The sequence below is a fragment of the Vanacampus margaritifer genome, chromosome 18 (genome assembly GCF_051991255.1).
Source record: "Vanacampus margaritifer isolate UIUO_Vmar chromosome 18, RoL_Vmar_1.0, whole genome shotgun sequence".
Lineage (NCBI taxonomy): Eukaryota > Metazoa > Chordata > Actinopteri > Syngnathiformes > Syngnathidae > Vanacampus > Vanacampus margaritifer.
The window spans coordinates 7,415,225-7,428,547 of NC_135449.1; the positions used below are offsets into that span (position 1 = coordinate 7,415,225).

Sequence of the window (13,323 nt, forward strand, 5' to 3'; positions counted from 1 at the left end):
AGTGCGGGTGAGCACGAGTGGGGCTCTGGGGAGCGCGCCGCGCGTCACCGCCAACGCCTGAGGGGTGGAGGCTCGTGCTCGTCCCCATTGAGCAGCGCGTACTACAAACGCCTCCTCCCGTGTGGCGTCGCGCACGCGCACGCACAACAATGCGTACAAGGCGACGTGAAGGTATGCGCATCTGTTGCTTCACCTCAACGGTTCCGTTCGACCTGGGGCGCGCGCGCGCGTGTTGCCGGCTAGTTTGACTCGAAGGCTAGCTAGTTTGCCACATCGATTAGCATACAACTCGAACACCTGTTTGTTTTCCTGTATTTGACATAAATTTATCTTTATTTTTAACATATAATTAAACACAATGTATCCAATAATTCACACGAATTAGATTTGTTTCTATCGATAGATAGATGGATAGATAGATAGCAAGTTTATCAGTGTGAGGTAAGCGTTTACGCAGTTGTGAGTATTTTCATTTTGTGTGTTTGACTGTTAGCCCCATTCAATGACTGTAGATCTTGTTTTATTTTTTTATTTTATTTTTTTTACTTGAATCGGTGGGCGAAATATCTGAAGCTGAAGCTCACTTGAAATGTGAAATTTCGTCTCGCAACGCAGCAAAAACTCAACCAAGCGACAGGCTACGTCTCATAACCCGAAAAACTCATAAAGTGGAGGTGCTCGTAAACTGTGTTTTTTTTTTGGGGGGAGGGGTCTACAAATGTGTTCATAATGCAACATCTCAATTCATTGTTAAATTAGCAAGCTAACTAACTAGCTTTGGCCGACTGCTTTTGTCGAAAGATCACCTCAACATAGTTCCTTGACTCCAAGATGCCTCAAGATGGCCCGAGGACAAAAACGGTCAAGAGTTTGCTAGATATTTATGTGATATTTATCACATTGTTGGAGCCGTATACCGAGCTAAATGACTGAACAATATTTAAAAATCATAGCCGGTAACTAGCTAACCATTATTAGATATACATAGATGGGTATGCTTTAGCTCGATAGCTATATCAATTTTATTTATTTTTGCTTGGGATTGTATAGTTTAGCTTGTTGCCATATTGAGAAATAATATCATAATAAGCTACATTTAGAACCATTAGACATGTCCGAAGCCATGCATCATATATTCCACGACATTTAACATTATAATTAGTAATTAGTAATATATTTGGGATTTATTGTATATAATAAACAAACACTGCAAATTCTCAATTTCTCTATGTGACCATAATGCCCTAAATGCCATTTCTGTACAAAAAACGCTGAAGCGGAACATCCACCACTTTAACGAGTTTATTGTGAAATTGCGTGGCTGTTAGTTTGTCACTCTTGTGAATTTGAAAGACAAAACCTGACCATAAAGTGTTTTATCTTCTGTTTTCCTTCCAGTGAAGTAAGGCTAGTGGGTCGGCATCCTGCGGCTGTGCCACCAGGTGGATACTTTGCTGAACTAACAAGGCGGCGCGAAGTGTGCGCTTGTTCTCGCTGGGTGGCTGCCTGAAATGTCAGCGCTGAAGGAACAGATAGGTGCGAGAGTCTAAACATAACCTGCTCTAAATCACACACACATGTAGGTGATACAATATGTGTGTGTGTGTGTTTGTTGGAGGGTGGGATACGGCCTTGTCTGTGTGTGTGTGTGTGTGTGTGTGAATTGTGACGGGGCAGCATGGTAATGGCTGGTCAGCTGGTATGGCGAGTATTCAGGGCGGGGGCTGTGCATTGTCCTCTCATGGCTCCCCAACAATGCCCCTCTGAGCAGCTCGCCACACATCTACCAGTCACGGGCCTCTCGCTCACCCTCTCTCTCCGCTGCTTTGCTTTCCATCGGCCATATTTATTCAGCCGGGGCGAGGCGTAAAGTGAGACGCGATGGTTGTTGTGAGAGCCACGGTGCCCCTGACCATTTGGGCGAAGGTCAAGCAGCTAGAGACCCCCTGCCGCCCCCACTCCCACCCATCCACTCGCCATACTTCAAATCAAAGCACATGTCATTCACGCTGGAGCTGCCAAAGACACATACATAGCTCCATACATACGTCATTTAATGATGCGCACACTGAATCATTTATAGCTCCTAATCAGTTCTGAAAAGCCTTTTCAAAAATAATGTGCTCCCGTAGTGTATATGTATAAATAACTGATGACATTTTATGATAAAGTGCCAAAAGATTGATTGTCCGTCTAATGTTTAAGTCATTGGAATGTCAACGTTTAAGTATGTCATAAATAAAAGAGCCAGCGAATCCTGACAGACACACTCCAAATGTCTAGAAATGTGTCTGTTTTTTTGTCACTTTTCACTTTACTTCCTGTTGGAGTAATTTGTCCTAATTTTTTTGTCCATATGACAATGCAATGAAAAGCATACATATTTGTTTATATCCAAATAACATAAATATTTTAGATGAAAGGGGCATCAAAAAAACGTGTGTTTATTATTCACTATTCACTACCCAAATGGTGTCCATATTGAATATGTATCTCCAACTTTTGTGTCTGAATAACCAAAATATTTCGGATAAAAATGGCCAAAAACAAACTTTGTCCCAAACTTGTGCCCATATATTGAACATGTACAGTACCTAAACATTTGTTGTTGTGTAATCAGAATAACATAAATATTGGGATAATACGGGTAAAAAAATATATATATGTTCGTCACTTTTCAACTTTTGTTGGTGGAGTTTGTCCCAAAATTCTTGATAACAATAAAAATAGTAATAAAAAAAGACCAAAACAACCTTGGAGTTGGAGATACAACTAACTGTGCTTCCTCACTTTTAATTTCTCTCGTGGAATTTCTCCCACAACTTTAGTGTTCATGAAAAATATTTCTCTAAAAATTGTGCGTGTTTTATATCTGGCTAACAAATATTTAGAATAAAAAGGGGAAATAAAATTGGAAATAATTGTTTTCCCAGTCATTTTACAATTCAAGCGGGTGGAATCATAAAACTCTTGTCCAAAATGGTTTCTATGGAAAGCAGTTTCGACTAACTGAGTTTTATATCCAATTTACAAATATTTTAAGAAAAATATGTGTGTGTGGGGGGGTTCAGCAATCGTAATAATAATAAATAAATAACAAAATATTAATTTCCGGTCTCATGTTGATGTCATAAGAATGCTAACATCATTATGTGTATGAAATGAGGTAACAGTTATGACAGAGTCTACTTACTTTTCCACATTTGTATTCATCAGTGAAGGCTTGTAAAAAGACGCCTTCTTGTGGACAATGGGCGCAACTGTCGCTGGTCAAGATGTGGGAAAAGGCACAAAGATGAGGAAAACACAAAAAGGTGAGTGTTACAAAACCTGTATATGGAAAATTGTTGAAGATGATTAATAAAACAACATCAGTTTAATCGAACGAATGGGAGGAAAAACGTCTCCGTGCATTACCTACAGTCACCTACAGAGGGCGACAGAGCAACAAGGCGATGGCCGTTGCTTTCTCTGATTGACAATAAAAGATGTTCTAAACAGTTAAACACTTGGTTATTCCAGATTTAACTTAAAAAATATACTACATTTATTTTCAAAATAATGTATTCAGTCATTTATGTAAATGAGATTTTTGTTTTATAAATAGACAGACAGATAGATGTTGGTATTATTTCAACCCAACTCTTGTTTTTTCCCCTCCCTATGCGCCTTCCACTCCCTGACTTTTGCATGTACGTGACGTATAAGTGCTCGCGGTAGGACATCAGCCGCTCACCTGGCTAAGGGGGACTCAGGCTAATCTCAAATCCGATTAGGCTCCTTATCTACTCAGTCCTGCTTTTATGTGCTTTGGAGGCAACTGAAATACTGTGCCTCACTGCATCAGAGAACGGAAATGAATGTCAACTAAATAGCGCTAAGTGATAAATATCCAAATAAGTGGCTCTAAATGATGATCTTATTAAACTAGGGTTAAAGAATCTTGAGGATTCAGATTCTTATCAAGACAGTTTGGGTGAGTTTATGCTTCAAATTCAACAGGAAATGCTTGGGCAATGACTTTTACGATCCATTAAGGTGTGCTTGGATACATTTGGAAATATAATAAATAATCCACACAGACACACTCCAAACTTCACTTGTGGGTGGATCTCATCCCCAATACGATTGTCTGAAAACATGCACACAATCTTAAGATTTTGTGAGTTTCTATTGAAATAACAAATACAAGGTTCAGACTATCACACAAGTACACGAACCACTCAATAACACACACACACACATGCTTGTTAGGTCAGGGCACGTGAAGAGTCATCCCATGTCGGTCCATGCATGTGAAAGCAGTAAAGAGCATAATTGCCTTGATCCGGTTGCCGACTTAATCGGGAGCCTTGCGGCCCTCGCTGTGTGTTGGGCCTCCTTGACGCAAAGTCAAAAGACGACAAGACTAACACATTTTCTCACACAAACACAAAGTGATTTTATTAGTTTTTCTAAACATACAGCCCATATACACACATTTACATGGATTTTGATATTTATATATATATATTGACAGATTACATGATAGATTTTTTTTATTTATTTAAAAAAAAAAGGTTAAGTCATTCATCACCATTTCTACACTATGTACAAAGACCGCCATCCCTTTGTTAAATATACAGAGACTGAATGAACTTCTGACAGGGGACATGAAGAGCTTTTGGAGAGGGGCAAAAATATTTAGCTGCCAAATTCATTTGTGGCATAATATTCCTATAACAAAAATAAATAGCATTTCTCTTCAGATGGCCTGTGAACGTCTCGGGTTGCTGCGATAGGGGGGTTGCATAGTAACCACCATCCCCATCCAAATTTCTTTCATTTACATAATCTCATTTACATAATGTGGAGTCTTACATTTCCTCATCGTCTTGGTTAACTATGTCTCTGTATTCACTACAATTGTATAGTAGATTTCTTCGCAAAGAGCCAATAAAAAAAAAAAAATCATCTCACAAGTCCTTTTATTTCCATTTGGGCGTGGTGGCGGCGGTGTCAGTTTTGGCAGGGCGTGAGGGGGCTCGATATGTCGCTCAGCTCACTACGCCGCCCTCGTCGCCGCCCTCCTCCACTTTACCGCCTTTGCCCATGGCTTTCATTTTGGCCATGATGTCGGTGAACGTCTCCTTGACCGTCTTCTCCAGGAGCCAGCCCTCGCTCTCGCTCTCCGGGTCTTCGGGGTTGGCCAGAGTGGACAGCGAGGTGTCGACGTACTGCAGGCCCACCGTCACGGCGATCTGTGACGGGGCGGCGGGAAACATAGTTTACAGTAAACCATAATGCGGAATGCAGTCACTTTTTCAGGAAAAGTAATGGATTTCATGCCATATTTCCTGAAAATGATTAACTAAGTCCAATATAAATCGAGTTCCACTGCATCAATGCTCACGTTTGATTGCTTTTAAATATCATTTCTCTTCCAACCTTTCATTCAAGTTTAAACTAGCCGAACAAACACACCAATTTTTTTGTACACCTTCAGAATACCAGATATTTTCAACCAGATACCTATTGGAACTTTATGGATGCTTCTTAAACCCATATCCGACTTCTACACTACATTTTGGTAGAAAATGTTTGCTAGCTAGCTAGCTAGCTAACGAGCAGCAACGCTCAATTTTGATTGACGCTGTCAGAGATGCACACATTGAACAATAATGTTTATTATTGCGGTTGTAGATGTCTTTTTGGAACCTCAATGTTGACATTTCGCTAAATTAATAGTTTTCTGAAATCCTCAAATAAAAGTAAGCTTTGCTGTTTGTTAGCTAGCTAGCAGGATGAGTAAAAAAAAAAAAGGCTAAAACAATTTAGATGTAAAATTTTCATGGGGATCTGGTTGACAAATGACAACATTTAAACTTGGATGGTATGGAAGTTGGTATTTCTGAAGGATTACAATTAAGTGTTGATCAAAATAGGCTCGTTGTGGCGTAGAAGTGTAGTTTGAACTTTTTATTTATTTATAATCTGTCCAGTAAACAGTCAATAATATCACTCCACTATCTGTGTCAGCATAGTTAACTTGCATAACCATTTTCAATCCTCCAAGTGGATCAGCTTCCAGGGAGTCGCCCTCCATCCAGGTTTCCAGAGCAAACGGCTGTCTGCTGGATTTAAGACATTACCTAAAAGTGTCTGCAGCCCAGACAGGAAAAAGTCGGGGCCGATTTAAAGTAGCCACAAAAGAAACACCAGTAATACGTCAACTTGTTTACAAGCTTCGTCGACCACAACAACACACAGAAAGTTGAGTCCGAGGAGGGATTGGTGATTGGGAAGGAGGAATTATTTTTAGATTGTTTAGGGAAAGAGGGCAGCAAGTGGAAACGAGGAAAAGGAAGTAGGTGACGGGAACACCAGCTCGGTCAAATGTTGCTCACATGGCACCGTGCGATTAGGACAATAAAGTCATCCCTTCATACATTCTTCAAGAACTTCATACAATGTGCACTATTTTATGGATATTAATTGTATGTTTATACCTAAGGAGGACCAAAAATGCCAAAATAAGAAATAAATAAACAAAAATAAAAGCGGATGTAAAAATGTAATTCAATAATTAAATGCAAACATGGAAATAATATATATATATATATACACGAGATTCAAAAAAAAGATGTGGGAATAAATACAAAAAAATATATATAGAAATTGATTTAAATGTCAATCAATAAATAAAAACACCCTGCTCTCATATGTATGTATTTTATGCTGCATATGCTGTCAGCATGAAGTGCAGTGTTTCTTTCGTGTGTATATTCTCCCTTGCTGTGGAAAGAGTCCAACATAGACTGACATGCAATCAACCAATAGGTGACTAGTTCAACCCAAGACAAACTTAGGACCGCCCTCTGTAATTTGAATAACATTTTATGATGCATTTTATGCTAACAGTCTGCAGCATGAAATAAATATGAGAGCAGAGCGTTTTAATTTATTAATTGACATTTAATTCTATTTATATATTGTTTTTTTCTACATTTTTTTTTAATATTTTGAATCTTTTTTTTACTGTTACTTATGTATATATATATTTTTTTGTATAATGTTTTTTTATACATAATTTTTTAATTATAATTTTTTTTAGATCTGTTTTTATTTTCACTTGTATTTATTTACTTAGGATATGCTGACGGTGTCATCGTTATACGTTCCCTGACCTCTAGCATGGTGACCAGCAGCACCAGGGCGCCGATGGTGGCCATCATGCCACCATAGTAGGAGAGCAGAGCGTCGCGGCAGCCGCTCTTCCACACGTTGAGGTCCTCGGTGTAGTGGTCGTAGCTGTAGTGCGCCGAGTTGTTGGTCATCTGCAGCTGGATGCACGGCCGCGGCGAGCTTGGGTTACAACAGCTGAAGGGCACGCCATCCATCAGGTACTGGCCGTCCACGTTGCTCCCAATGCGGCTAGGAACCAAATATGACACTTTTATTAGTGTATAGTGTGCCGTACAGAATAATATAGTATGTTGTTAGCCTAATAACATTATTGCCAAATTCATTTTTACCCTAAGTGTCAAAATATCACCCCCCCCCCCCAAAAAAAAAGCTTGCTATTTCTTTATTTATTCTCTTGTTTTTAATGCATGTATAGATTCTCATTTATCTAGGTTATGGTATTCTCCAAAAACATCCAAATGTGACATAGGCAGCTATGCTACTAGGCTAACATTGTAGCCGTTGCTAATGTTGTAGTTTGAAATGCTACAGTTCGGTATAAAGGCAAGTTTCATAAAAATAGTTTTCAAACTAGCTAGTTGAGAAAGCAACTGAAACAATGGGGGAAATGTTGAGTGTTTTGTATTTTAAAAAATACAATAAATGTAAATAAAATAAAAGGTTACATTTAATTTTATTATTTTTAAAAATCTGAGTTTGTATTATTTGTTTTTAATCGGACTCAATTTTAATAAAAATAAAAACATCATGTGAGATACTATGTGATCTATTAAGCGTCAACAAAGCAATGCAAAGTGCAGGAATTGTTCCGCCAAAAGTTGACTGACATTTGTGGGTCAGAGTCGGAAACACTTAATCCAGAATCAAACCGAGTAAACCTCTTTGATTGCGCAGGGAACGCGACATATGGGTCAGTGCGCAGAACAGCAACCGTTTGGGGGCCTAAAAAGAATCCACCAAGACCTTAAAATGCTTCATGAACATTTCATCTCAACTGCATGTCAGAAACGTCAACAAAATCACTTTCCCTTCTTCTCGATGTAACCGCAAAGCCGTAAAAAACCTCCGCAAATTAGCTTTCCCAGAGCCCAGCGGGACTGATTGGACAGGACACTGATGCTTGAAGCGCTAATCCCGGCGATTTACCAGTCATGGTGGGAACACTTAAAAGAACTGGCACAACATTAGGTACACACCTGCGACAGGCGGTTTTAATATTTTGCCCTTCCTCCTTATGGCTAGGGGTCATTTCTAAAGTCAAAAATAATAAAAATATATATTATTCCTGTTGAGAAAAAAGGACAAAAATTAAACCGTGCTGGTTTGACCCCTCTTATTGATTTCTGCACTTAATCCAACCCCCCCGCCCCACCGCCCACCCTCTTACACATCATCCTGGCAAAACTGCCTAGTAACCTCCACCCGTTTCCTCATTTGCTGTCACCATTTCTGTCACGCTAATCCTCAAAAGGGCGCGAGGGAAGAGCATACCTGCCCTGTGCCCTGACCTTCCCTCACCCCAAATCCACTTATTCTGAACTCAGTTTCAGAGAACCAACACCTCCATATCCCTCGGGTCACATGACCAGTGTTATTTCGAAAGCAACACTATCAGAAGCACTGACCCACATTTACAATCTAAATTGTAATATTTTTTTCCTCATGAAATTGTATCAATTTCTTATTCCCAACAGTCTAATCTCTTCATTTCGTAACATTTTTCTGAGCTGCACTGTTAAAGTTTTTTTTTTTTTTTGTCCAATCAGATTACAGCCTTTATATGTTGCCTTGCCAATGTAATCTGCCCAGGGCCTTGGGAAGCAGTAGTCCTGGGTGATGTAACTTAAACTATAAGCAATGGGACTGTTTTTTAACCAGCCAAATTCTAAATCATCCTCCCAAGGTCGGTGAGCTGACCCCCCCTGATGACATCAGGATTTTTCCGTCCTCTGATTGGCTGGTCACAGCAAGCCCATTTTGATTTTCGATAATCTGCATACATTTAATAATTAGCATTTGTGGCGATTATGATGTATTTTACAGTGCTTTTTTAAAATGTTTTGTCATGTTATTAGATATTGTTTTTGAACTGCTCCTGCGTTTTTCATTTTTTAATATAATTGTAACGTGATATCGGCGGTATTAAGATGCAAGTCCCCACTGAAGGCCCAAGTACCAAATACACCGCAAATGTCACATCAAATTCAAAGGAATATTCCACTTACTCTTTGACCTCCTTGGCGCTGAAGTCCAGGTAGCGGTTGCTGACCCACTGTATCTCGAACCAGTCCCGATAGTTGTCGTTCCCACAGCAGCGGAACTCCATCTGCATCAGGTCCAGCGTCCGCTTCATGTAGCAGCGTCCCGGCGTGTCCGTGTCCTTGTAGTAGCGCATGCCATTGCGTAGGCCCTCGGCCAGCGTGAACTGCAGCGGGATGCGCATGACGAAGCACAGCAACGCCGTGACCACCAGTAAAGCGTTGAAAAGCACGCAGCCCATCAGAAAGGTCTTGAGCATGGGTTTCCACTTCACGAACTTGGTGGGATCCAAGGAGTCGTAGCAGACCTTGCCGCCGAATGCGTTGACGCCGCACGCCACAAGGCCCATCAGGATGAGGAGGTTGGGCAGGAAGTGGCTCTCGTTGTTGTCCATCAGCTCCGAGCGCTTCCGCAGCTCGATCTTGAAGAAGAGGCCCATGCTGAAGACCAGCACGCCGGCCATGACGGCGAACCAGAAGAGGAACCACACGCTCTGGGCGAGCTTCACTCGCTTTTTCAAATCAAACTTGACCTTCATCAAAGCCATTGTTCAGATGTGCAGATGTGTCCTTTTAAAAAAAAAAAAAAAAAAGTTAGATCCTAGGAGATCTTCTAGGTTTTCTTTTAATAACCCAATCGTGGTTTGAACAGTCTCCTTTGGTGCGTCAGTAATCCATCGGAGATCATTCCCGCCGTGCCCTGGTCGAGCCCAAGTATGTTATTCATTCAAAGCCACCGCCATTGCGCCCCAAATCTTCCCCGTTTTGATGCGTTCACTTTGCTTGGATTTCGCCTGGAGGATTTCTGCAAGGATCTTCATGACTAAACTGGCCAAGTTGCACTACGTCATGCTAAGCTCCTGTAAGCGGCCTGATCCAATTTGCGAGGGAAAAAAAATCCCCCCGCACAAGATGAGCCCAATTTGAAGCCACAGCCCCGGCCGGCCTTAATTGGTTTGAGTGATCACGCGGTCGCCATGGTTACCTTCACGACGGGACCTACAGAGACGAGCAGCATGGAAGCGCCGCTATTCCGGGGAGTCGTTCACAGTGGCAGGTCTGCGGGTTCAAGACAAAGCGGATGTCTTAACTGCTGGAGGCCATTAAGACATCATCAGCACTCACACAAACAATATACCTAGGGAGGGGGGCTTACATCTTTCTGGGTTCAAATGGATGATAGACATGAAAGGGTTGAAAGAGTAGCTTCCTGCTTGCAGTCAAATTTCATATGGAGCGTAAAAGATATGAATCATCTTCGTTTGACCTTCTCAAAACTTTATTTTTTGTACGAAGCAAAAGCAAAATTCTCAAGTTTGATCCATGGCTGGACCAATGAATTTCCTGGTTCAATTTGAAGATGGTCATCTTCATCTTGCTGTTCACATTTGACATTATGTAAGCAAGACTACGCCTAAAATTGATCAACAGTACCTTGCCATTGTGAGGCTTCAAACCGTCAGAGGGGAGTGGCCAATGATCTTATGCTGCATTCGAGGAAGGTGGGAAGTCGGGATTTATCCCACTCGGATTGCCCCAGTTCCAACCTCAAAGCGTTTGAGGCTAATGTAAACAACAAAGATGGCTGATTCTGATCAATTGTTGTTGTACATTGAAATTACTTATTTTGGGTAACTAATGAATAAAAATAAAGGGATACATACTGTATGTTTATCATCATGTAAATTATGTTTTTCCATTCACGGTCTGTGTCTCCATTGTCGAGTCATGTCGGGATCTCCTGGTTCAAAAGGGACATTCTAGTGCACACTTCCTGGTCAGAAAAGTTCAACTTGCCACCTTCCTCAAATGCAGCAATAGCGTCAAGTGGACGTCTTGGGAGACGTATTGGATGATTCCTGGATCAGCCAAGTTGTGCAAAAAGTAGACAAACAGGTCACATTGAGTTCACCTGTAAAGGTTATAGTGCATTTTAATTAATCCATTAATTTCACCCAAAAGCCCAATATTATATTATAATTTGGGTGTGAAAAATCTAGTTATTGTAGTTGATTTTTTGTTCCATAAATCCCCCAAAATGTGCTCAGGTTAAAAATTAGACTACCTTAAAAAAATATATAACAAAAGTGCCTACAGATTTACATGTGGACTTCCAAGAAGTATCACTTATTTAAAACTCCTGTTAAGCCTCCAGAGTAATAATTCAGGTTACACTCTTTAAACATGTACAGTATGTAACATTTGTTAAATAATCAAGACACGCTTTATTAGGAGTTTACTCTTTTCAATGCATTCCAACATTTTTTTTAATGTGTAATGGAAAATGTTGTCATTTGAAGGCATTAAGGGAATCTTAGGGGTCCCACGTGGCCTTTCGGTCTGCTTTGGGAATTACAGTCCAGTTAGGTGATGGCGTCCCTGCAGCGAGCCAGTTAAAGTCGTCCACTTGCTCCCAGTTGTTCTGCTTTGGGTCCAAGCCGGCCACGTGGAAGTCCTCATCCAGGTTGGGATAGGACCAGGAGTACGGTGCAAAGCTTACGCCATGACAGTCCTCCACGATAGCGCGGCTGGTAACGTGCAAGTAGATGTAGGTATCTTTGGAGTTGTGGGTGCGCAGCTGCTGGCAGGCCAGAGCCAGAGTGCTGCTCTCACAGTGGGCCACAAACACAGAAGTGGACACGGGCCCACACAGGATCTCACAGCGATCGATGTGCTTCAGGTGCAGCGTGCTGGGCGTGCCGTACAGACGCACCTTGCAGTTTGACAGGTGGGACAAGAGCACATCCTCTTTCTGGATCTCCTCCGCCGTCATCACGAGGACCATGTCGCTCTTGTTTGAGAAGCCGCACTGCGCACCAGCAGGATCGCCATCCACTTGGACAACATTGTAATCTGCAGGTGGAGAGACGACAGTGTCCTCCGCCGTGGCTGATGACGCCTTGGTGCGACCCCGGAAGCCGAATTTCTTCTTGGGCATGGCCTGCTCCCTCGTCTCGTTGAGGCACGTCTGCAGTTTCTGGAGGGCCACCTGGGCTTTCCGCTGGTCGTAGGTCGTCAGAAAAACCATGCTGTCGTTGAGTAACTTTTGCAACTGCACCGTTTTGCTCGTAGCTTCCTCCAGCCTCTCCGCCACCGCCTTTTGGTCCGCGTCCAAGCAGCCGCAAAGCAGCTCCTCCACGGCAGCCCGCTCGCCGTTGAAAGTGCTGAAGAAATAGTCGACGTTCTCCTGGGCGACCGAGTGGTTCTCTTTGGCTTCTTTCCGCCGCTCCGCGTCCTCCAGCCTCGCTTTGTGGCGCTTCTGTAGCCGTTCTTTCATTTTAAACGTGTCGTCACGGCTCTCCGGATCCTGAACCACTTCATCTGCCGCTTCCATGTTGTCGCGTTGTGATGACGTCAGTGATTCTTCTTCGCTTTTGTTTTGATGGCGTCCTGCGCCACCTGCTCAAGATGGCGGCACTACAACGTAAATAGTAAATATAGACCGCTATTTTTTACATTAAAAAGTTTCCGTTTTTTTCATTCATATGATCTAATAATCAGGGGACATGTTATTGTTTTGTCCACGCGTACAAAATAGTTGGTAATAAACATACCTTAACCCGTCGTAAGTGCAGTAGAGGAGCAGGGGCAAGCTAAACAACCACGGGCTGCTGTTTTTATACGACTTTAATGTCTGATGATGACGTAGAATAATTATACTCTTTGATCAGGACAACATTGAGGCGTCCAACGATCCTGACAAATAGAAAACCCAAACATTTAATATATATATATAATTGTAGGACCCTTTCATAGTTTTTACTGTGTGTTTTGTGTGTATTCTTACACTATTCGAGACTGCTGTGGGTACTCGACGCAACATTAAAATAATGTGTAATAAAATACATTAACTTCTTCTGAGGTTTGGGGTTCAAATCTC

The 13,323-nt window shown here is 41.7% G+C and overlaps 2 protein-coding genes and 1 long non-coding RNA gene across 7 annotated transcripts in view; 1 reads left to right on the forward strand and 2 right to left on the reverse strand.

Annotated features, from left to right (window-relative positions):
* The window catches only part of LOC144038410 (uncharacterized), a 37,194-nt gene extending 33,869 nt beyond the window's left edge, over window positions 1-3,325 (forward strand). For 4 of the 5 annotated variants that reach the window (XR_013289223.1, XR_013289221.1, XR_013289225.1 and 1 more), the window contains 2 exons: window positions 1,399-1,536; window positions 3,217-3,325. This is a non-coding gene — a long non-coding RNA (uncharacterized LOC144038410). Of the gene's footprint in view, window positions 172-1,398; window positions 1,537-3,216 lie in introns of all 5 variants that reach the window. The other variant, XR_013289222.1, reaches the window with a different exon arrangement.
* A 1,091-nt stretch (window positions 3,326-4,416) lies between these two features.
* prph2a (peripherin 2a (retinal degeneration, slow)) lies at window positions 4,417-10,244 on the reverse strand. Its single transcript, XM_077550344.1, has 3 exons — window positions 9,411-10,244; window positions 7,167-7,413; window positions 4,417-5,240 (listed from the first exon to the last, which is right to left on the reverse strand). The coding sequence occupies exons 1-3, from the start codon at window positions 9,989-9,991 to the stop codon at window positions 5,037-5,039; spliced, it is 1,032 nt and encodes a 343-aa protein (XP_077406470.1). The 5' UTR covers window positions 9,992-10,244; the 3' UTR covers window positions 4,417-5,036.
* A 1,386-nt stretch (window positions 10,245-11,630) lies between these two features.
* tbcc (tubulin folding cofactor C) lies at window positions 11,631-13,142 on the reverse strand. Its single transcript, XM_077550345.1, has 2 exons — window positions 12,998-13,142; window positions 11,631-12,860 (listed from the first exon to the last, which is right to left on the reverse strand). The coding sequence occupies exon 2, from the start codon at window positions 12,775-12,777 to the stop codon at window positions 11,758-11,760; it is 1,020 nt and encodes a 339-aa protein (XP_077406471.1). The 5' UTR covers window positions 12,778-12,860; window positions 12,998-13,142; the 3' UTR covers window positions 11,631-11,757.
* Window positions 13,143-13,323: the final 181 nt, after the last annotated feature.